This window comes from Stenella coeruleoalba, assembly GCF_951394435.1.
Source record: "Stenella coeruleoalba genome assembly, chromosome: 14".
NCBI classification, from domain to species: Eukaryota; Metazoa; Chordata; class Mammalia; order Artiodactyla; family Delphinidae; genus Stenella; species Stenella coeruleoalba.
In genome coordinates, this window is record NC_137160.1 from 76,968,197 (window position 1) to 76,993,361 (window position 25,165).

At 39.8% G+C, this 25,165-nt stretch overlaps 1 protein-coding gene across 4 annotated transcripts in view; it reads right to left on the reverse strand.

Moving 5' to 3' along the window:
- Window positions 1-2,126: 2,126 nt before the first annotated feature.
- The window catches only part of MED13L (mediator complex subunit 13L), a 290,790-nt gene continuing 267,751 nt past the window's right edge, over window positions 2,127-25,165 (reverse strand). For 3 of the 4 annotated variants that reach the window (XM_079942817.1, XM_079942816.1, XM_079942818.1), the window contains exons 21-31: window positions 24,306-24,732; window positions 23,498-23,717; window positions 22,025-22,213; window positions 18,431-18,654; window positions 18,098-18,240; window positions 14,577-14,735; window positions 13,027-13,203; window positions 11,272-11,429; window positions 8,453-8,614; window positions 6,075-6,187; window positions 2,127-5,004 (exon numbers count right to left, since the gene is read on the reverse strand). In XM_079942817.1, the coding sequence (XP_079798943.1) occupies window positions 4,872-5,004; window positions 6,075-6,187; window positions 8,453-8,614; window positions 11,272-11,429; window positions 13,027-13,203; window positions 14,577-14,735; window positions 18,098-18,240; window positions 18,431-18,654; window positions 22,025-22,213; window positions 23,498-23,717; window positions 24,306-24,732 (2,105 nt within the window). In that variant the 3' untranslated portion in view covers window positions 2,127-4,871. The remainder of the gene's footprint in view (window positions 5,005-6,074; window positions 6,188-8,452; window positions 8,615-11,271; window positions 11,430-13,026; window positions 13,204-14,576; window positions 14,736-18,097; window positions 18,241-18,430; window positions 18,655-22,024; window positions 22,214-23,497; window positions 23,718-24,305; window positions 24,733-25,165) is intronic. The other variant, XM_079942819.1, reaches the window with a different exon arrangement.

Here is a 25,165-nt window from a genome sequence, read left to right on the forward strand (position 1 = left end):
AGCAGACCTGCTTTGATTCCTACATCGGAACAGAGCACTGAGTCATAGCCCGTACACACACAGTTTTTAGATTATTAAGATAAAACAGGCTTTTCTCACTTCCCTGCTTTTCTTAAAGGAAAAAGTGAGGCTGACCCCAGTGTCTGTCTGCATCTTCCCTGGTAACTAATGCTCATTGAGGAAATAACCTTTGCAGAGAAAATTCAGTACTTTTAGTCTTGTCCAAGTCTTCTTCCTCATCAACTATTTCTTACCTGCTTCATTACTTTGGAGTTCTAACCAGAAGCAGTTAAGTGCCAAAAAATCTTTAATAAAGTTGACCTGAGAATTTCAAGTTAAGTGGTGGGAGACTGGTAAATCTGGTTCCCAGCAGAGTAAGATGCCCAGGGCAACTGCTGCAACCACGTATTACCTGGCACCACAGAATTTTCTAATGGCGTCTCATTAGGTATTAATGACATGAAATAATTACTGTTAAAGTGACATTTTTGTCAAGGGGATATAAACAAGCGAATCATTTAACACCAAGATAAAAATTTTACTGGTAATACATTCAAATTGCCTCTTGATAGGATTTTAGCAAGTGGCGAATTCAGAAGAGAAAGAAATGACAAGCGGCAAAGGCTGTTTTCAGTTATGTGGCTCTCACGCTTAGGCACTAAGTCTTATGAAAAGTCTGTCTTTAAAAACTCCTATGGACAAACTGCACTTTTTATAAGATTTTTATTCGCTCTTTGACACCAGTTGGGGACAAATTCCTGGCCCTGTGACTTCTCGAATAGCAGGAACATAAAACTATTTGATGGCATCCTTGGAGGGGATGAACTGGTGTTAAGCAGAATCTGAGCAGCGCAAACGGCTAGCGGCAGATGGTTCTTGAGTGACAGGTCAGATTTACCTACATCTAATTTGTAAAATGTTTCAATGCATTTGACAAATAATTTTTCCTACCTCAAGGAGATTCAGCTAGTATTGCTGAATTGGTACAGCAAATAGTGGCTATGAAAACGAAGCTCCTATAGCATAAAATCCATATTCATTGATTGTTGGATAAAGTGCCGTCCGCTGTATGAGCACAGAACCCAAGTAGATCAATTGGTTGGAAAAATACCACCTAATTCTGATTTTTACGGGGCACAGGAATCATCGGACTGACCTGATCACATAGGATCTAGGAAATGTGTGGTTCTTTAATGCTTTGGGCAGGCAGCGTTACCAAGAGTGCTGTGAACTATGCATAAGGCAGTGCAGCTGGATGAGACAGAGACCGATATTATCTGTTGAGAGAAAAGTGGCCTCACTTTTCTCAGGCCTCTTCAATAGTACAACTATAATAACATGGACACAGCTTTTTAGTCTGCAAAGCATTTCTCATGGAATTGCCCTCATCCCTCATTTGCAGATGAAATAACTGAGGCTGAGTAGTCTCAACACTTTATCGTTAGATTCAGAACAATGTATACTGCCAAAGAGTTGGAGGAAGATTAAAGACAAGATCTTTCAATGTATTCAAATTTCGACAGTAGGTTCTGCCAGGTCCTGTTTACTGTTTTAGCAAGAGCTTCTGCCCCCACAGGGGTTTTTCCTACGGAATGGACCCAAGGAGAAGAGAACAACGTAGCGGGTGCCATGCAGTCAATGAGCGCCTTGCTTGTGTGTGTGTTCGATGGCATACTACTGTCACCAGGCTGTGAACTGGGAAAACAGCAAAGCGATGGAACTGTTCTTTTTAAGGAACATCAAAAAGAAACTGGCTGAGACCGTGAAGAGAAAGCAAGTAGAAAACAGACTTGTCAACTGTTCTAGTATTGACCGCACTCTTGAGAGCTAGGAGACAAGTAGCTCACTGTTACACGTGTGATCACTGTTAGATGTGACCTACTCAGGACAGTTACGGAACTAAACACCAGAGCTCCAAATCCAATGCTGTGTGTGTGTGTGTGTGTGTGCACGCTAAAACTGATCCAGGAATGCCCTTGTATCCTGGAATATGTGAAAACCGTCTGAGAACAGCTAGGAGATGTGCTGATCAGGGGAGTAAAACTTTACGCTGGAAGGTAGAGCCTGGCTGCTGGTCAAGGACTGTTCATAATACTTAACACCTTTTGAATAGGCGTAGATCACTCCCATTACAAAAGCAGGATGGAAGGGGAAAAAAGCCACTCAACGTTTCAGTAATTCAATAATTTATTCCTCTAAAAAAGTGTGTAAAAGTATATAGCTCTCATTCACAAGGTATATATGAATGACATTTAAAATGGAGGCCTTTTAGTATTGTTTCTTTTTATCAAAGTCTTTTAGTGTACTGTACCAGCGCTATACTGTAGTTTTTTTAAATGAACTTCACATATTTTTGTATTCTTTCAAATTGTTTGCTATATATAAAAGAAGCTCACTGCAAAATGCTTGAAGGAAAAAAAGGAAACAAAAGAAATTCAGAACTTCCCAGAAATGTACAGCTTTTACATTTAAAAAAGGTTCTGAAATATACATACAAGCATGCTGGACAATCCCACCCCTCTCCCCTCCCCCATTTCCCCTCTTTAGTTCAAACCATGGTAAGAGTTCTGATTTCTGCAGAATTTCCAAAATTAAAAATAAAAAAAAAATAAAATAAGTTCTCACTCTGTAGCAAATCCAGGGCTTGTACATTTCAGATTAATTCAGTAAAAAACTCACAAGTAAAATAATGCATATTTAAGGGAAATATTATACAGACTTTTTCACACAGAAGTACATAATAAGATTTTTTTAAAATCTATTGCCATTCATTTATTTTTGCACAAAAACGTATAAATATGTCACCAGCTTTTCTTAACTTAAAAAACTTAAATAAAAGACACCAGATGAAAACTACCCTTTGCTGCCTTTTTTTTTTTTAATTTTTGTAGGGGTTTTTTTGTTTTTTGTATTTTTTTTCTTTTTTTTTTTGCTGAGAATTGGGTTTCTAGGGAAGAAAAGCCCCTGCATTAAAAACAGCCCATTTAAAAAAAAAAAAATTCAAAGTTCTGATGAATTCTGGGAAAAAAAGCAACCCCAAAGTGGTAAAAGATTACAAATATCTACTTTACAATTTGTCTTCTCACCAAGATAGTTTTATACAAGTTTACAATCTTCATCATCTTATGCTCTTCAAAAGGCCTTGAGAATTTTTCCTTTCTGATTAAGAAAAAATAGCACTGCAATATTTTTAAAGTCAATTTTACACTGTACACATTAGATACAAATGGTTTGATATATCAGATTTTTTTAACCTATACACTGCGAAAGTCGACCCCTCCCCCCCAATTGGTGGTACAGAGAACAAAATTATCCATTTACAAGTTACTTCTCTGCTTTCACATTCCCACCACACAACTTTTTTTTTAATATGTTTTAAACGTTAGATTATTTCAAGAAAAATACTTTTACAAAATCATATCAGTTATTACATTTTTCCTTTTTTTGTTAATAACCAGAATATGGAAGTCTCTTGGAAGAACTTTTAAAATTTGCATGATTCTCTCCACAGGTGACTAGAGCTCAACAGCCTGACCAGAGCGGCTCATGGGAGGCAAGCCCACGCCCACTGCCCTCAGACAGCAACGCACAGCAAGGTAGGGGTAGAAATGGAGTCCTAAAGACAACCCTCTCGGGCCTGGATAAAATACTTCAATTAGCCTTAATGATTTAAAAAGGCATGTTTTTTTAAAAAAAGTCCCACCACGAAGGCTCAACTTCAAGTACTAATTTAATGGTTAAGTTGAATATTTCTTTGAAATAATATTCCTATGGTCCAGAAAAAATTTACCATATTTATAACTGATTTTATGAGCAAACACTTTCGATTGTGATATATACATGAGTCCCTTTTGATCTAATGAGAGGAGAGACCTGGCTTTCAGTAAGAATTCACTAGAAAATATATTTCCATTGTGACTATATAAAACTAGTGAAGGTACTTGCCTCCATGGCTCTGGGTTGAGCTTGACTGCCTTCTGTATAAAAATGTTGTCCTTCAGGAAACGCTGGCCACTTTTAATAAGGAATATGGCAGAATGTTTACCCAGTTTATTCTCAACAAAACCTACTGCTGGGTGGTTTTGAATATATTACTTGTAAGCAGGATCTCCCCGATTTGTTTTCACTCCTTTTCTGGCTTCTAGGACAGAGGTATGTAGTCAAAGAATCCTATAGTGGATCTGAGTTGGGTTTCAGCTACTGTACCTGGTCCTTGCGAATTAAAAAAATTAAAAGTAAGTCACAAAAACCATATGACAAAACAACCTAAAATAAATAAACAAAATGAAGATGTCTCCAGACCTTTTGTATCTACACACAGGTATAAAGTCAACCAAAGCACTCATGCCAATCTAGATGGGAGTACTAGGGAGACAGAAACCCCATTATGAAATCATGTACTTGAGCTGGTTCTTGTTTCTCAAAAGTCCCAGATTATGGAGTTCAGGTAACCCACAGGCCATACACCAATAACTAGAGGATTTCATCCAGAGGGCTGAACTGCCCTTATTAAACAGAGGCTGAAAACACAGACTCTTGTGCAAAAGGATACTGTCTCTTCTGGTTCCCTCTTGAAAACCAACAACAAAAAACTTCCTGTGGCCCAGTGGTTTGGGGCCGCACACACCATAACACTGGCTGAAAGTCACTGCTTATGGAAGTTTCCAGGTCCATGAGAGAAGTGTCTGTGAGTCACTCTGGTAATGAACACTGCAGAAATGACATGTGCCTGCTGAGAAGTAATCACAGTGCAGGACTGTGCAGAGTGGTCTCAGGAGGAGGGAGTAGGGTATTTGAAGAGTGTAGCAGGTTCCTTGGACTGAGGTTGCGGGGAGAAGGAACTGAGCCAGAGAGAACAAGTGCTTTTCCAATTAGAGTATATTCATGATGGCGTTGTACAACTGAGTGAGCACCACAAAGTGGACGGGAAGGCAGGAGGTACGGTCCTGGGTGGCCGGATTGCACGTGAGCCAGGACAGAGCGTTGTACTGCTCCAAAACAAACCTGCCGGAGAGAACACACAGGTCAGGGCATCAGGCACGACAGAAGTTAAGGCTGGTCTGAAAGTTCTAACGTGCCAGTGTCAGCAGGAAGAAGGCCTAATATCACTTCATAAGTTGCCCCAAGCTCTCTCCCAGAGTTCGTTTCCTCATGTCCCCCCCTTCCTTCTAGACCTGCACTGTCCAATATGGCAGCCACCGGCCCCCAACTCCGTGAACTCAGATATGCTGTACATAGAGAACAGGCACCGGGATTTCAAAGACTTAGTATTTAAAAAAGCATGGAAAACAGCTCATGAATATTTTTATATTGATTACTGTTCAAATGATACTATTTTTTATATTTTGACATCGTTATCACATGTTTTTATATAACTGATAAAGTTATTACTAAGATTAACTTCACTGATTTCTTTTTAAAACTTTTCTAGTAGCCACATTAAACTAGTAATTATATGTGACTCACATTATACTTCTATTGGACAGGGTTGCTCTAGAGGCTCTGGAAGCCAAAATCATGTAGATTAGGTAGGTTCTTGCTTTAACTATAATTTCCAAATCATTTAAGAGTTAGAAAACATTAGGAAGAGCTTGCATATTTTCTCAAGGTACATGAGGAATGTTTACAGCCTGCTAAAGTACAAGACAAATCTGGGAGGTATTTCCCAGCTATGGAATTTATGTTTTACTTAACTTTATTTACATAATCTATGTCAGGGAGGGCAGAAAATGTTTCCAAAGTCAAGTGCTTTAAGTTCCAGACTTTGTCTTCTAACTATCCACCCCCTTATTCTGATCTATTTTCATCACCATGAAATGCCTCCTCTGAATGGGAAAAAAGGGCAGTTGTACTTGCACATAACTGCCGGATTTAACAAAGTATGCTACACTGTCTGTCCTATGCAGGTATTGCGGGGGGATGTGGCTCTCACTGGCTAATCAGACAGTGCTCCACTGCACAAGAGGTAGCACCTCTTCCACAAATACCACACTTTAATTAAAACACCTTGGAAAAACAAGAGTAAAGTATATCATTTCAAACTGTACTGCCATGTTGCCTAGGTCTGAATCTACCTTAAAACATCAGACGTGGTTTTGGAGTCAAGAGGATGTGGAACCCGCTGAGAATTCCTGGCAGGGAGAAGTTCGTCCGTCTGTGCTACAGAAATGTGGTGATGTAGCGAAGCCTGGTGAAAGAACAAAGACAGTTACCTTCCTGGTCTAGTCAACCATGGGGCAGAAATAAGGCCATGTCTACCAGAAGGAGATGCTCTAAAGTCCATTGTAGTCAGGGCTTCTATTCTAAGTCCATGAATTTAAGCTGCTCAGTAACCCCAATGTGATCCCAAATAACTCTATATCCCAGGGTAGAGGGAAAAAAAAAAAGCTAGCTTTGCAAATGGACTGAAAATAATTAGTGTCCCTCTTCAGGTTTTTTTTGTTTTGTTTTGTTTTTTTGCGGTACGCGGGCCTCTCACTGTTGTGGCCTCTCCGTGCGGAGCACAGGCTCCGGACGCGCAGGCTCAGCGGCCATGGCTCACGGGCCCATCTGCTCCGCGGCATGTGGGATCTTCCCGGACCAGAGCACCAACCCGCGTCCCCTGCATCGGCAGGTGGACTCTCAACCACTGCACCACCAGGGAAGCCCCCTCTTCAGGTTTTAATCTGTAGAAGGCTCCACAGTCGGGATGTGGCTGACTGTGTTGTTGTGGTGGTCTTCTATCCTGATCCCCGTACTTCATAACCGGGTCTGTGCTCTTCTTACAGCATCACATCCAAAGGCACCTGATGTCTGCTGTCATCAGAATATGACAGATCCCTGGATCCAGCAAGTACCAGCACAGTCCATCTACTATAAAGTTCCCCATCAATTTTTAACTTAACAGTTTTAGTATAGTTTTACTTTATTAATTGTAAAATATAAGAGGACGCAATATATGGGCTTCCCTGGTGGCGCAGTGGTTGAGAGTCCGCCTGCCGATGCAGGGGACATGGGTTCGTGCCCTGGTCTGGGAAGATCCCACATGCCGCGGAGCGGCTGGGCCCGTGAGCCATGGCCTCTGAGCCTGTGCTCCGCAACGGGAGAGGCCACAACAGTGAGAGGCCCGCGTACCGCAAAAAAAAAAAAAAAAAAAAGAAGAGGCGATATAAATGCTTGATTCTCCTTACTTTTCAATTTTCTGATTAATGAGCTGCTGTTCTGGCAGCTTCAAAAGGTGACTTACAAATGTTTTGTTTTTCAGCACAACTATGAACCCATAGATTGATGTCAATCTACTGCCACCATTGTTCATTTTAATGACTAAATCATCCCATCCCTGGGCAATGGGAACCCCTCCAAGTTGGCTACTGGGTCCTTTGATAAGACTCTAATAATCTTTGGTAGCTTCCTTGCTTTTTAGGCATGACAGGATGTCTCAGGTACACCTCGAATATTTCTTACTTTAGCCCTGGAATCAGTCATTTCCTCAAAGAACTCTGGTTCTTTTGAATGATAAACAAACAGTATTGAGAAACCATAATTGTGTCAATAAAGCTGTTTATTGCTGCTAGGCTATCATGGCTCCTGAGCCTTTTCAGTAAACAGAGCTAAAGAATGTGTATACTTTTCAGAGAAGAAAAGATAAATCTAGGTTCAGACTAGTAATTCTAATTGAGAGATTGCAGGATTTTTATATAAATCTTTGATTTCATAATACTATGTTAAAGTCATCAGGAAAAGAAAATTACTTCAATTGTTTTTGGTTTTAACCTTCCAGATTTGTGTGTGTGTGTGTGTGTGTGTATCTTAGTGATTACTCTGTAGTGGGACTTCTGCATCCAAAGGGAAATGTGCAGGGTTGTAATATTTGGCCTTCCCACCGTACCAGGGCCAGCTCCCCACAGCTCTGCCAATACAGTGTGTTGTCAAACCGTTGGCTTTTTGGCAATCCATGGATTTCAGTCTAGGTTCTCTCATCCAAACTGGAAGTGACAGATCTTTTGTTTTTAACTCTTAATTTGGATTAAAAATTTCCAAGAAATATACAGGAAGGCGCAAGCAGAAACATGGAATTTTTTAGCTGACTCCTGCCCTACTCTAAAAAGGAACGCTGACTGCCTGTGGCAGTGGAGGAAGAGGACAACTAGTCTTCATCATCCCCCCGGCGTAACTTCCCTGACCGCAGTGCCTTATACAGAAACACGTGGCCACCCTAGATGTGTCCTTTGGGCCGCGGGAAGTCTCCTCCTTGGGTGAATGTCATTCATTTCTTTGTGACATGGTTTTGGGCTCCTCTCCTAAATTCTGCTCTTCACCTCTACCTGTAATTAACATACCCTCAGACTCTTAAGTAGATGTGAGCGAGTCGGGGAGCAGAATAAGACGACGGTGCCCAAGGCAAATTCTAACCAAGACTGATTTTGAGCATAAGTCACTCACGCCCCAACTTCAAATACAACACCAAACCAACCTTGAGGAAGAGGGGACACTGGTTCTGAGCCTGGGGACACGATGACCAAAACCACTGGGGGAGATTCTCAGCTTTGGCAGTCGATACAAAATACCCAAGGGCCAGAGGCTGCTGTTTCAGCTCCTCAGGCGCTTCCCTAGAAAGAAGACGCTCACCCTGGCTCTGAAAAACAAAGTCCCAAAAGCATGATTAGCATTTATTACCAAATAAAGCTTTTTTAAAAACCAACTTTTTAAAAGAAATTGATATGACATATTAGTTTCAGGTGTACAACATAATGATTCTAACTGTGGGAAATAATCACCACAATAAGTCTAGTTAACATCCACCACCATACAGAGTTACAATTGTTTTTCTTCTGATGAGAACTTTTAAGATCTACTCTCAGTAACTTTCAAATATACAATATGGTATTATTAACTAAAATCACCATACATTACATCCCCAGGACACTTATTTTATAACTCGAAGTTTGTGCTTTTTGACCACCTTCACCCAACTTTTTATCAATTCTCCCTGCACACTGTAGTGACTAATCCCCTTCCTGGCAGCATCTCACACCAAAATGTCAACTGACCAAGAAAGGTCAACAGGGGAGGCAGTGTCTTTGCTGCACACACAGATATCTGATGAAAACTATGGCTCAGGAAGAAGGTACCAGTAAAACTAACAACATCAGCCAAGTAAATACAGGTTTCTTTTCTCTGTTTCCTTTTCTGCAGAATGTAAAATCTGCTCCGTGGCATTATTAGGTAATAAACTAAAAATGGAAAGAGTGGAATCTGACAGCTGAAGGTACCACCACACCCACATGCTCTTTCACCAGCAACCAACCAAAAATACACACGCACACCTGACTGTCCACTGTTAACGTTCTAACACTTCACCGGTATCTGACCTGCCAGCAGCGTGAGATCTGCTCCTGAAGAAGCCCTGTTTCAATTTACAGCAGTCCCGGTAATAAGGGACTCCTGTGAGAGCCACTGGGCGTTTCTGCAGTTGACATTTTCCTTCTTTGACTCTTAGCTAGCTTCGAGAGTTGAAAATGTACCTTTTATGCAAAAGCAATAATAAGTCATCCATTTGTTCTCAAAAGCCTTCTGTTTAAGGAAGAAAAAAAAAATCCTCAACTACTACACCAAGTTGTATCATTTCTGAGTTGGTTAAAAAATAAAAACTTACTGCAACCTTGAACAAATTTTTTCTCCTGTGGTAATTTCTTAACTGGATATCAAAGAATGTTTAATGGTTCGGAACGAGGAAATGCCGAAAGCCTCTCAGGGTCACCTGGCTGCAGGTGCTCAGGATTAGAAAAGGCCACCTGACCAGCTTCAGCATAGTACTGTTTGAAGTGTGACATTCAGTGGCTTGAGGTGCCAACACAGGGAGAAAATAAAGCACGCCTCTGTTTCTCACAAAACTAACACTACACTTCAGTTACCAATTCTTTGTTAACGGAGGAGCTGAATTGTAACAACCAGTACTGGGAGGTAGCTGCTATTATTTCCATTTCACAGATAAGGTAACTAAGGCTGAGAAAGGTAAAGTAAGCTTGCCCAAAGTCACAAAGCTAGGAAGATGTTCGGCTATAATTCAGAGCGATATTTATCAAGCTCCAGGGCATGCATTCTTAGCTGCAATGCTACTTGCCTCTAGAATTCACGTTAATCCTAAATTAAAACTATCCCGTGTAAAATTTGTTTTTGGTCCCCATCACAACAATCTCCAACGAACCAATAAATTGTCATTAACTGGCAAATGACTGGAGGAAACAGAGACATTTACAATCCCTTCCTTGCAGAAGGGAGAATTAGGGGGCAGGCAGTAACATGAGGGCAGTCTACTGAGGTGGCCTTCCCTGGTTTCATCTTCTCTGAAACTAAAGTTTTCAATCTTCTTTTCTCTAGACTGTCCTTCAGTGAACTCAGGGCTGGCAATAAAAGTCCCACCTGACAGAAACCTGAGTCCTCGAAGAACATCTTTGTGCCTAATGAGTGTAAGCAGGTTGCTTATACTTGTCCAGTTTAAGATATTAGACATAGCTATTTTTCTGTGTCTTAACCCCTCAATCTCTTAACATTTTAAGTAAAAAGTGTAATACAGTGATAAGGCATGAATCACCTAGCTTTTAAAGAAACTTAACGTGAGCTGATGGCAGAACCTTTAACGCCTCAATCGTCTGCTACTTCACCTCCAATATCCTGGGATATTTAAAGGTGAAAGCAGCTGTAAGCCCTGTTTTTCCCTTGATAATGCTGGTACTAACCTGCGCACTTCTCCAAACTCAGCCTCCTGTGGGCTCCTCCCACTCCCGCAGGCTGGCCACAGAGAACACCTAACACGCCTAAATAAAGGCGCCATGACCTAAACCAAGACCAGTTAAGCTCCTTTCCGAATTAATTAACCATCAACAATGTGTTATTCAATTAACACAGTTACTCTGAATGTTAAATAAGCAGGGTTATTGAACTAGCCTCTGAAAAGCCACTGTTCTGGCAAAAAATTAAAAAATAACTGGGAAGCAGCAAGCAACCAAAATTAATTTTTGCTCAGAACACAGTAACTGCATAAAACCCTTGCAGCTGTAATGGGACTATTCTGATTAAACACATTCATCAGGAATAATAATAACATTTCTTTAGAATTCCTGCTTTGTTCGAAATGGAACTACAGGGTCGCTGTCCCACACTTACTCCTCTTGTACCAGGGACCAAGACCATCAGGGAGAAAGGTGCGTGTAGTAAAAGACGACAGCACTTCTGGAGGATTTTCCTGAAGGCTGAGGTGGTTTTAAACAACCTATTTCAAGTCGTCCTTACCCGACTATGCTGGAAGTGAGAGCCCACACCAATTCCAGAAGGAGAGCCTGGGGAGGGAACTGGGGAGGAGTTGGGAGAGGAATGGAGGTTCCCAGTCATTAATATGCCAATATCATTGTCCATATCATCTGGGAATGGAAGGTCAACAAACATGTCATCTAGAGGGAGAGAAAAAAAGGACAAAAATTAAAAAGCTAATCCACAGCCCCAATTTAAACCAATGCACAGTTTATTGGCCTATGACTATTACAGGCATGTGTTGTTAACAACTTAGTAAGGCTTAATGCGTGCCCACTGGGTTCAAGGTGCTGCAAATTATTCTTGCATTTTGTACTCTCTCCAATGATCTCCTAATGTGAGGTATTAACAGAACGGAGAAATAAAGAACGTAAAACTCTGCACTCTGCATAGCCTCCAAAGGCACATAAAAAGAAGGCAAAACAGCTAAAGAAGCAATTTAATTATTAAAGTTAAAACTGACACCATCCAAGAAAACAGCAGACACCATCTATGCATCCAATTAGCATCTAAAATACTTAAGGCTGAATTAATGCATGTTAATAAGTGTGAACTTGCCCTCAAACTGGAGGCCTATTATACGAGCAGATCAAAGCATGATGTTTTTGTTAAGAAATCCTCTCTCCCATATCATAAAAGTAAGGTACATGCACAGCAGAAAATTTGGAAAGAAAAGTATAAAAGGGGAAACCCAGTCACCATGAACATTTTTGCTGATCCTTTTTCTGTATTTATTATTACACTGTGATATTATGTGTGTTTTCTATAAACACACACGCAGGACAGTATCCTTTTACCCTCCCCATTTAACAGGAGTAAATGTTGGTAGCTGCTAAAAATTCTTCAAAAAACAATGCAAACGGCTGCATAATATTGAACATTTTACAGTTTATAAATAATCATTGCTTAACAAATGCCTTAAGATATTCAAACCATAAAAATCTATTAAGAATAATCAAATAAGGGGACTTCACTGGTGGCGCAGTGGTTAAAAATCCACCTGCCAATGCAGGGGACACAGGTTGGAGCCCTGGTCCAGGAAGATCCCACATGCCACAGAGCAACTAAGCCCGGGTGCCACAACTACTGAGCCTGTACTCTAGAGCCCACGAGCCACAACTACTGAGCCCGCATGCCACAACTACCAAAGCCCAAGTGCCTAGAGCCCGTGCTCCACAACAAGAGAAGCCACCGCAAGGAGAAGCCCGCGCACCGCAACGAAGAGCCACCCCCGCTCGCCGCAGCTAGAGAAAGCCCGCGCAGCAACGAAGACCCAATACAGCCAAAAATAAATTACTTAGAAAAAAATTTCAAGACTAATCAAATAAGGAGTTGTTTTAGAGCAAGTTAGATTCCCAATGATCAGCTAAAGACAGGTGCTATCTTCATACTGCCTAGCAGTCTTCATACATTTCAAATCAGATCAAGAAATCTTTATTGAAAGAGTGACACCCATGTACAGGACACTATCAAGCAGATACTATTTTTTTGCCGTTAATGAAAAACAGGAGAAAGTTAATTACCCAAGAGAGGAAAGTGTTTATTTGGTCTTGGCAACAGTGCAAATTAAATCTTCAAAACCAAAAAGATTCTCAAACCTTCAATTCCCTCTTCACGTTTCATATGCTGTTTACTACGACACAGAAGAACCTGCAGCAGCCAGGCGACTCTTTACTCTAGCACTGTGTCTTGTTGAAGGAGCGGAGCCGCTCTATGCATACAGGGTCTTCCACTCACCATTGTTGGGGCTAAACCCATCTTCATTGGGATAGTTGGCTGGAGCCACTTGGATGGTTGACGATGTTGGGAACACCAAGATGTGTGTACAAGAAGCATCTTGAGGGGTGTTAAGTTGAGATGACTGCATGTTCAGTGCAGTACTTCGGCCAAAAACAGAGCCCATTGTGACAGCATCTTAAAATGGGGGGAAAAATGTATCAATGCCCTTTGTGCAGCAGTGAACAACTCCAGAAATGACCCGAGCTGGACTGATGTGAGTCTGACACAACTGCCATGATGGGTACACATTTACAGTTGAGCCCACGTGTCTAAATATTTCAAGAAACTGACTCAGAGCAGATAGCTATGATAACTCAAGCCACATTTCACACTGGCAAGGTTAGGAAAAAATTGGATTGAGTCAACCAAATATGTTTTAATTACTTAAATAAGAAGTATTTCTAAAAATAAAACTTTCTTTCCTCCTGTGACTGCTAATAATTTGTAACGGACTGTTCCCCCAAACCATGCAATTCTGTAGAAATGGTATCATTCAACTAATAATTGTTACAACTAATATTTATTGAATGCATACTACATGCCAGATTCTGTACTGAATTCTTTATTCATATCATATCATTCAATCATCAAAGCTACACCTCAGAGGTAGGAACTACTACCCCCATTTCATGAGGAGGACAGAACACAAAGAAATGATGTAACTTGCCCAACTGGTGCAGGTGACAATTAACCCAAGGTCTGACCAGCAGGCCAGTACAGACATCTGTCTCTCTCTAGACTGGCCACAAGCAACCACGTTCTCATACCACAACACTTCTGTTGGTCTTTACAGGGAGGGGACAAGGGTCTGCTGTTTGATCAAAGAAATACCTGGATGGTAAAAACAGGTTTAAAAAGTATAAAACTTCTTAGCTATTAAATTATAAAACAGCTTAGTTGCTGTTTTAAAAAAATTCTGTGGCCATGATGTTTCATCTGCCCACATCTTGGCACTTATTGAGTTACTGTGGCTACCAGACACTGTGATAAATGCTCCACCCCTGTCTACTTCACATTCATCCTCAACCACAGAGAGACTCTAAACGTCCTCTTGAGGCTGCTTGAAGAGTCTATCAAATACCTTTCTTCAAAAGGGTATTAAAATACGTATCATGTTGGTGCCCGCTTAAGTCATTTTTGGAGGGTGAACTTCATAAACTAACAACAGGTTGGGGTCAAATAATTCGCCAGGACTCTAAGAGCTCTCAATCACACCCAGGACTTGGGCTCTTCATAAACTAACAACAGGTTGGGGTCAAATAATTCGCCAGGGCTCTAAGAGCTCTCAATCACACCCAGGACTTGGGCTCTCTCCCAAGTGATGGTCAACAAAGATGATAAAATCACAAACCACTCCCCTTGGATGAGACCAGATGGTTTCCATTTTGAGCCCTAAGTACAATTTTTTCTCATAAGATAATAAAGATCATTCTATACTTGTGTGTGGACTTAAGATTGAATGGACTGGACTGTTCTGATACCTAATTAACAAAACTGACGAGATTTACCTGGCATCACTACAAAGGACCCCTGGGGCTCCATGGCAACCAGGCAGGCACTAAGGATAGAAGGAGAGTCTGCGGCAGAGATTCCACACATCCGGCACACGTCCTTGAGCCGTTTACTGATTGTCTGTAGTGAACATTCTCCAAGGAGGATACTCCAATCTGGAATCAAATATCACAATCGCACACAGTCTTCAGAAATTCATATTGATGTGAGGTTTGAGCATTTTACCAGTTTTGCCTGATAATTGAATTTCCAGGATTGGGCCCTGAAGGGAATATGGCTTTATAAAGGTTCCCCTCCTTGCTACAAAGAAAATGTTACTTGACCTCGATTACACTTCATTAACAAAGAAACAAAGGCCAACGACTATAGAGGCTGAAATCATGTCTGAAATGACCTTTGAGTCCGGCACAGATCCGGGCAGACTTAGGCACTTAAAATAGTTTTCAATGGTGATGCCAGTATGTTCTGTCCTTTCTCCTTCTCCAGGTCTGGTTCTTTCACTACCCCTATGAACACTTTTCTTTAGAAGAGAGCACAGTTTGGGGTGAACCTCAGTTTTGTTTACTGCTAGCGTAGATTGGTTGTTTCATGAAATGCAAGCAGCAGAAGAAATGAAGGGGACCCTTTCCTGGCATGCCCAAAGCAATGGGTGCAAGTAAAGTGCTCCAAATGATGCCACATTAATTGTTCAGATTAAAAAGATGTCATAAATTTTCTATCGTCTGTTTATTTCCTCCAAACAAAAGCACTACGTCTCCTCACAGAACTGTTGAGGGTAATGTTACTCCAGGAATTGAAAAGCACTTGGTACTCCCTTTATTTTGACCCCCGACACACATGAAGCACGTCACATTACTGCAGCCGTACACTGCTGTCATGTCACATCCCACTGATGTAACACCACTCCACCTCTCTACCTCCATATACTTTTTTCAAACAACCTGCTCTCCCCTTAAAAAGCAAGTGAAAAAAAAAAACTTTCACATTTCATATTCCTAATGAACACTGAACTGAAGTGGCTGAAATAAAAGGGTCAAGGAACATACAGGAGGGAGTATTTTTAAAAACCACAGAAATACCAAAGAGAAGTGAGTTTGGTATATAAAAACCAAGTAAGAAGGAAAAGACAGTATGATTATTTTTATCACAAACACTCTGGTGATAAAGAACAGAGATTCACAAAACTGACTCTGAAATCTGTGGACTCATATCTGATACTGCCCCACAGAAATGCAACGTGGTGCAGACCTCAGTTCCCCAAAGGAAGAAACTGTAGATTGGGAGGCTGATGTCCTGGACACTAGGCTTTTGTCTGTGTTTTTACTCCTTGAAAGTACATTTGCTCTCAGTCTTTTGATGGAGCCCTCAGTCACACTTACATTCTTCTCCCCCAAGAGATAAAAAAGAAGAGTGTGTCCCTTCTAAAAAATCATAAAAGGGAAGGCGATGGCTTTAATAATTTTCCAAAATACCAAGTAACTAGACTACTAGACTACATTTTTATCCCCTCTACTTCTTTTCTATTATATTCTAACTTTTCCCAAGGGTTAAGAGTAGCTCAAAGCCTTTAAGAAATAAGATTGACTAAAAGGCATACTAAGAGAGAAGATAGGAATTCTGACAGAAATGAAATGATGAATCCCCTAATGTATTAGACCTCCAGGCTACTGATACAGACTCATTATAATATTCTTTTAAAAATGAAAAGGATAATATTTTCTATTGGTCTACAGTATAATTTAATACAAAAAAATTCTGTGTATAACAGATTCCTAAGAAAACACTTAATACATATTATATAATATTTGTATAAATTGCTGTTAAACCCTAATAATTAACTCACTTAGGCACTTACTACAAGGCAAGTTACATCTATATCAGGGGTTTTATTTCAGGGTTTCCACAAATACCAGATATAAATTTCATGTAAAGAAATAAGATGCACACTCTAACGCAAGGGTCAGCAAACTACGGTCCACAGCTCACATCCTGCCCACCGCCTGTTAGTAAACAAGGTTTTATTGGAACAGCCACACCAATTCACTGGGGTATTGTCTATGGCTGCTTTGGCATTACAGTAGCAGAGTTGAGTAGTTCAACAGTGACCAGCCAACCTGCAAGGTCAAAAATATTTACTACCTTGCCCTTTACAAAGAAAGTTTGCCAACTCTGTTCTGATATATACTTGGCACGTGCAAAACCACCAAGCTAATTTGTGACATATGCTTGCTTTCGTGCAGACGTTAGAAAAAAACCTCTCCCGGGACTTCCCTGGTGGCGCAGTGGTTAAGACTCCACGCTCCCAATGCAGGGGGCCCGGGTTCGATCCCTGGTCAGGGAACTAGATCCCACATGCATGCTGCAACTAAGAGTTCGCATGCCATGACTAAGGAGCCCGCGAGCTGCAACTAAGGAGCCGATGTGCCGCAACTAAGACCTGGCAAAATCAAATAAATAAATACTAAAGGGCTTCCCTGGTGGTGCAGTAGTTGAGAGTCCGCCTGCCGATGCAAGGGACACGGGTTTGTGTCCCGGTCCGGGAAGATCCCACATGCCGCGGAGTGGCTGGGCCCGTGAGCCATGGCCGCTGAGCCTGCACGTCCGGAGCCTGTGCTCCGCAACGGGAGAGGCCACAACAGTGAGAGGCCCGCGTACCGCAAAAATAAATAAATATTAAAAACAAAAACAAAAACTTCTCCCACCTATATTCATGTACTGAACTTTTTATAAATGTGTCATTAATCGATAGGGCTTTAAATTAATAATCTAGGCCTGTTCATATTGCTCATATAAAACTGTACAAGTAGCTATGCAAGGATAATAAATGAGCTGGGCTCAACGCCAGGCAAGGCAGCTGCCTGTGGTGGTCAGTTGTGTTATGTTGCAGTTACTTTTAGTGCTTTCTTATATTTATGGTAAGAAATATACGCAGTCAGTAGATATATTGGGGGATTCAACTTAAAAAAATCTGCTCTCTTAAATTTCCACACTGAAGAGTATCAGACAGTGGCAATGTGAATAAAGACTCTTCCAATTTGCAACTACTTGTCCTTGTCAATCAGGATTATCTTGCAATCAAGCCACCGAAACAAAAATAAATACAAAGCTCATCACCAGCAACCACCAAAAACAAACCAGCAAATGAAAGTAAAGGCTGTATATGACTTCTACTCTCATCCATAATCTCTGATATAAAATTTTCCAGTTAAAACTGACTTGTTCTTCTCACAATATATAAATAAATGTTAGAAATTCTAATTTACCAAGTATCATTTTTATATTAAAAATATTTTTCTGTTTTATATACTGGGGTTCAATATTATATTTAAGATTTTCTTTGTGATGATTTCGTTGCTAATGAAAAGTCTAAAAGCCACTGGTTTATCCTGTACATTTAAAAGAATCAGAAAATATAATCTGCTTTATTCTTACTACCAACTTTATAATTTTCTCCCTCAGCTTAGTTAATGACATTAGCTCAGCCCTTTTCCTTTCCTTTGTTTCAGGAATTTCTCACCTTTAAGTTCCCCATGGCCAAGACGCCCAAGTCGCCCAATTACAACTCTCCAGGGCAGAGATGTCATTTGGACAATACCTATGCACCATTCCCATAACTTCTGTAGTCCAATTTTCCGTGCAGATACTTTACTCCTCCGTGATCTAAAAGAGACATGGAAAAGGGCCCCCAAATGAATCAAAGCTATCATTTAGTACGACAAAACCAAGAAAATTCCAAAGAACCCACCCACATGTTACCCACTGCATTTAGATAGGAAAGTTAGAAAGATCCATTATCTGAGAAAAGGCACAGCATCAATTTACACACACCATAAACACCAAGGCTCCTCACCTGTTTGGTAAAGCAATATTTACAATACATGTTTCTAATAATTCTCCATGGAGGTCAGTGCAGGAAGCCAAAAGCCAGCGCTGGTCGTGAGACAGACAATAGCCCACAAAGAGCACATTGTATTTCTGGCTCGCTTCACCAAATGTCTCTCCCAGCTCTGTCTGCTTGTCTTTGATTGGGGCCAATATAAAAGGAGGGGAGTAAAGCTGGATTGGGCTGGGCCGCTGAAATCAAAATCAAAATCAGTATCAGCACAAAGCCACTCCATGTTTACAACAAAATCCATACAGCACTGAGGGAAACCAACAGGGAGAAATGACAATAGATTGCTTCCCGACTAGTCCTATATATACAAATAATAATGATACAAAAAAAATTGTTTAAGGTAGGGAACCCAATCAAGCCAATTATTTCCTTATTAAAAGAAATTATTATTGGCCCAACTTCATTAGTCATTAGGAAAGCGGATTAAAACCACTACACACCCACCAGAATGTCTGAAATATAAAGGACAGAAAACATCAAGTATTGGTGAGAGTACAGGGCAATTAGAACTTTCATACATTGCTGGAGTATGATGTGCTTCGGAAAAGTATTTGACAACACCTGTAAAAGCTGAACAAACGCATACCCTCTGACCCCCCAAAATGCACATATATGTTTACAAAGGACAGGTATAAGCATGTTTACAACACTGTCAATCTTAATAGCTCCAAAGAGAAAATAACCTAAATAACCATCAACAGTAAAATGGATAATAAATTGTGACAAAGTTACACAAGCAGAATATTAAACAGCAGCAAAGAGAATGAAAAAAACTACTGCTACAAGCAACAAAATGGATGATTCTCAACACTGAGTAGAAGAAGCCAGGCGCAAAACACTGTAAATTATGATTCCATTTATATAAAGCCAAAAACAGGCAAAATTATGCTGTTATATGTTATAAGTCAGAATAGTGATTACCATTGGAGTGACTGGAAGGGACATTAGAGAGGTTCCTGGATGCCTGTTATGTTTTGTTTCTAGTGCTAGTTATGTAATATTTTTACTTAGTGGAAATTCATCAAGCAGTATACTTAAGACTGGGTACTTTTCAGTATGTATATTATACTTTATGATGTGTGTGTGTAAGTAATTAAAGAGATCAAAGTGTTAGCTGTTACCTAAGACAAGTATTTTAGATAAACTGTGATGAAATTTAACTGTCATCTTTGTTTCTAGCTTTATATACATTTCAATATTTAGTAAACTACGGCAGGGGTCAGCAAACTTCTGTAAAGGATCAGACAGTAAATACTTTAGGCTTTATGAGTCTCTGTCACATAATCTTCTCTTTGTAAAAATGTAATAATCATTCTTACCTAGCTGGTCATACAAATGCAGGCTGCAGGCTGGATTTAGCCCACAGAGTTGCCAACCCCTGAACTACATAGCATAAGAAACAGTAATAATGGAATTACAGAATTTTAAACTTAAAAGAGACCTTGGAGATAAGTTAATCCAATTCCTTCATTTTAGGGATACTTATTCAACAACTTGCTCAAGTTTCAAAGCTAACCTTATCACTGATCCATTCACTCTCCACAGACCCGGAAATTCTACTCCTAGGTACTTACTAAGAAAACTGAAAACATATAGCCACACAAAAACTCATACACAAATGTTTAGAACAGGGTTAGTCACAATAGCCAAAAAAGTGGAAAAATCCATATGCCCATCCACTAATAAATGGATAAACAAAATGTGGTCTATCCATATAATGGAACAGTACTTAGCCATAAAAAGAAATGAAGTACTGATACGTGCTATGACATGGATGAACCTCGAAAACATTATGTTAAGTGAAAGAAGGCAGACATAAAACATTCTATATTGGAAGATTCCATTTACAAAAAACGTCCAGAACAGGCAACCCCACAGAGACACCAAGTAGAACAGTGGTTGCCAGGAGCTTGCATGAGACTGTGCCACTGCAGAAAATGAGAATTCCTGGAAGCAGGGGACTGGTGTCTTGTTCACCACTGCACAGTCGACACCTAATACAGTGTCTGGCACACGGTAGACACTCTGCTATAGTTGCTGAATGAAAGTACAAAATTCTAGCTGCAGACTGGGGGAGAGGCAGTATTTAGCAATTAGCCATTGCACCTTAATGCAAGTAAAAATTTATAAACCTCAGTAAATGTTCACAACATTTGGTTCTTACATTTTTAATTAAGTCAAATGATTGATTTCTCTCTTCCTGTTCCAAAGCAAAGGGAAAGAAAGAATATATTTTTTGTGATTTATTTTAATCTAAGCCTCACTATATATCTCATGAACTCTCATGGTGTTCTGCCAGTATGTTATATAATCTTTTAAAACATTACATAATGCCTCGGATCTTAATATAGGTAGTCAGCCTTTACTCTCTTCTCTGAAAATGCAGACTACTATTAGTTGTCATTTGAAATTGTGGTAACTTCTTACCAAAGCATAAGGAATGATTGCATCTGAATTGCAGAATAACCACAAGAGGTAAAAAACTAAAAGATTCAAAGTTTATAAAGAAAGGCATAAACTCAATTCCTGGACACAAATTTGAAACAAGTAGAAACATATTTATTTTTATTCCAGAAAAAGCTAGTAGTAAAGAAAACATATGACATGCTCACAAAAGTAAAAAATACAGACTCAAGAGAATAAACTAATCTAAAACTGCCAAAGATAGAAATTTTCTATAACCCCAGAGCGAATATAAGTTGTCAGCTAAGCAGTTTCCTCTCTTGGGACCAAGCTGACCTGAACCAAGTTACAACAAATGCAGTATTAAGTAGTGCGTCATTTTTTTAGTTTTCCACAAAAACTCACATTAACCAACTAAAATTAGCAATTTTTGGTGTTTTTAAGTTCTCTAATGGTGAAGAGGTGTTTGCTGGCCTTTATTAATGGGTCATTTTTCATGCAAAAGTTGTGGGAACTGATTTTTGAAGGCTTTGAGAGTTCTAAACACTGCCCTGTATATCTACCTTCAGGATAAGGTGATTAGTAAAACAAAAGAAGTGTACAACTTCTGTTTAAAACATGTTTTGCTTTGGTGTTTTAGAATTCCCCCTGAGGTACTTATCTGTGGGAAACAGGTTTACAAAGATGGAGAGCAAAAGCGTTCATTTACATACAGAAGCACTGAGACAAGGGGAGGAGAAAGCATCAGAAAATGTGGGGCCTGTGCAGAGTAAACACATACACAGCGGCTGTTCCAAGGGAACAAAATGAGCTGGGGAAGGTGGAGAGTGATTTAAGACACAAATTAGCTTCAAACAATGATGAACAAAATAAATATAGGAAAACTGAACTTTCATAAGTAAAAGGGATAAGTGTATTGTTGCCTTAGGTCTTACATCAAAAAATGGCAAGAGTTTGCTTGCCTCTTTTCTCAAAAAATTATACAAGTTCAGAGAAGTATCTCCTCTATTTCAACTTAAGGATTAAAGAAACCTACCACTCTTATAATAAAGGTAGAAGACCAACCAAGCAAGCAACTCTCCTGGTTTGCATCTTTAGCATAAAAGTAGTCTTTTTGCAAATTTCTGCCCTGTTGCTGCTACCCACCTCTGGGTTCTTGAGAGTCATCTCAATGCTGGCGGCAGGCCCAAATCCTGTGAGGGATTTAATGTGTATCTGTGTAGGCAGAGGTCGCCTGCACTGGCAGTACACTGAAAATGCCATGGACTTCAAGTATTGAATGTAGAAAACTTGTTCATCCTTCATTGTCTGCAGCATGTACTGGCAAGGCACAATCTACAGACACAAATACAAATAAAACAAGAAATAGAGATCTAATATGCTAACAAGGCAGTTCGAAAATGAAATGGTATGAATTCTTTACTTGAATGGGGGATGCAACTTTAGTTTTAAAATACAGAAATGCCAAACATAGTATAATTCAATCTTAATTCCTTTCAGTGACATAAAGTCCTATATTCCAAATATACCAGCAATTTAAGAAGAGGTGTCACTCTGCTGGTCAAGTTACACTGTCACTTAGAAATTACCCTGTTCCCATTTTAGAGATAAATTATCAATTTATTGTTGCCATGCCCCTAAATTTAAAAACTTGCTTTTAAATATACTTCTCACTTTTGTAAGGTTATACGCATAGTATGCATGGCATCTTTGGAATTATTGTCTAGTCATCTGAGGCACAAACTTCAAATCAATGAAAAACTATCAACAAACTATACTGGTAGCTTTAATTTCAATCTTTTAATTCTATAATAGCTTGAGTTAAAGTGACAGAAAAACAAGAATCCAAACACCCAAGACATCATTTTTCACCTATTAAATTATAAATTTTTAAAAATTATTACACTATAACACTGGCAAGGGTGCACTGAAAATGGGCATGCTCCTTCACTCCTGAAAGAAATGTAAATGACTATAACATTTTGAGAGAGGAATCTGGCATTATTTATCAGTATCTTTATCAAAGAATCCACTTTAAGAAATTACTTGAAATGTGAAAGACAGATTATACCTGAAGATGTTTATTATGGCTTTATTTATTTATTTATTCATTCATTTACTTATTTATTTATTGGTCATGCTGTGCAGCTTGTGGGACCTTAGTTCTCCGACCAGGGATTGAACCCAGGCCCCGGAATTGGAGGCACAGAGTCCCAACCACTGGACCACCTTATAGTTGTATTTGTAACAGTGAAAAGGTTAAAAAAAAAAAAAAAAAAAAAAAAAAGTAATTATATCTAACTGTAGAGAAACAGTTACACATGGAAAATATGCAGTCTATAAAAAATATGCTGCTTGGTGAGAATTTTAAATAAGGTGGAAAAATATTCATGAATAACTTTAAGTACAAAAAGACTAAAAATTATGTGAAAAGTATGGTCAATTGTGTAAACAAACACAGAAAAAAGGCTAGAAAAACACCAAAATGCTAATAATGGCTGACTCTAAAAGGCAGAATTAAGAATACTTTTTTCTAATACATACAATTTTTTAAAAAATCATGAACCTGTTTACTTTCATAAAAACAACAATGTAAAAAATAAACTTGCAAATAGTTACCTGGAGAATGAAAGAATTTCTCATATGCTCAGGTAAATTATCCAGCATTTCTGTGTAGCAGCGCATCAAACTCAACAGCCAAAAATTTCCAGAAGTGGAGTCTTCCTCTGCGGTGTAAGTGAAGGGGTCCACCATGTAAATGACAACAGCTGGAGGGTAGGCTTGGCTGTCTGCAGAGTCAGGCTCCGTGGGAATTCCTATCCTCTCCCTTTCTGTAACACTGCAGAGAGAGTCACTTATGAGATGCACAACATAAATATAAATTATACAAAATAAATCAATTCCAGAGCACACTGACTCCTGGACAATGATTACAGATTAAATGCAACATTAATATGTACCAAAATGAAGGCAAACCAAATCAGTTAGCATCCAGATGGATGGAAAACAACAACATGCTCCTCTAAAATGAGATCTCTTTTTTTAACTCCCCCCCACCACACCGTGGCTTCATTCTACAAAGATGTTTTATAATGCTGTTACGTTAATAGTAAGAGCTTACTATTACTATTATCCATATATTATGTTCATATAATAAGAGTATTAACAGTAATATTAATTACATTAAGTATATTAATTAGTAAGTATATATTACCATTATACTAGTAATATAGTAAGTTTATAAGAAGTTCTCAAATTTCTTAACACTGAACTATAGACTGACAGTTGTTACTCTCTGGAGGGAAGAAGAGAAATACCACCCTTTACAAGGTTTAGAGACTCATGAAGTCGAGGGGGCTGGGGGTGCAGAGGAAGAGTAGACAAGGGGTCCGAGCTGAAGCCACTCGTCTTGGTCAGAGTACCGTACCTTTCCTGTCCATCCTGTGAGGGCTGAGAGGAGCTCTGCCCAGGCTCAGTGTCTCCACCACAGCCTATGTTCCCTTGCGTTCTCTCTGCAGAGCTGGCCCCAGCGCTGGGGTTCTGCGCTCCGACACTACCACTGAATCCTGAAGAAGAGGTAGTGCTTATCTGGTTAATAATGGGAGCAGAGGCAGATGTCGAGGCTGGTGGCACAGAGGAACCAGATGCGGAGCTACTTGCTGCCGGGTTCACAGAACTGCCATTGGAGGTGGGATTAAATGCACTGCCAGCTGAGGGGGCTGCCGATCCTGGATTTGAAGCTAAAGGCCCCGCATTCCCAGGTGTAGCTTGTCCCTGTGCTGCTGCTGGTGGGGTCTGGTACTTAGGTGGTATCAACAGGCTGCTGTCGAGCTGCAGAGTGGCTAGATAAGGTGCTGAAAGTGTACACGCAGAGAGGTGACTTTAGGGATGTTCTGCAGTGTCTGGCTGAAGCAGATATTTAGAATAGTCACTTTAAAAAAAATTATGCTTCCAGGTTGCATTACTCTATGACACCCAAAATGCTATCTCTACCACTGAACATAAGCTTCTATGTTCTGTAAACATGGAAATAAACATGGAGTTACTTATTATAAATTCTGGGGAAGAGCCTTATTTGGGGGGGGCGGGGGAGAGGAGAAAATCAGTCATTTGTAACATTTGCCTTTCAGACTGATTCCATACGCATTCACTGAAAACGGAGAGGCCGTATATTCTACAGCCATCATGGTATATTATGCTCCTATGTGCGTAAGGCTTATGTAAGCATCTAAGATTCTCTTGGGAATCTGGGTTAAAATAAAGCAGTTAATACCAAGTCATGCTGCT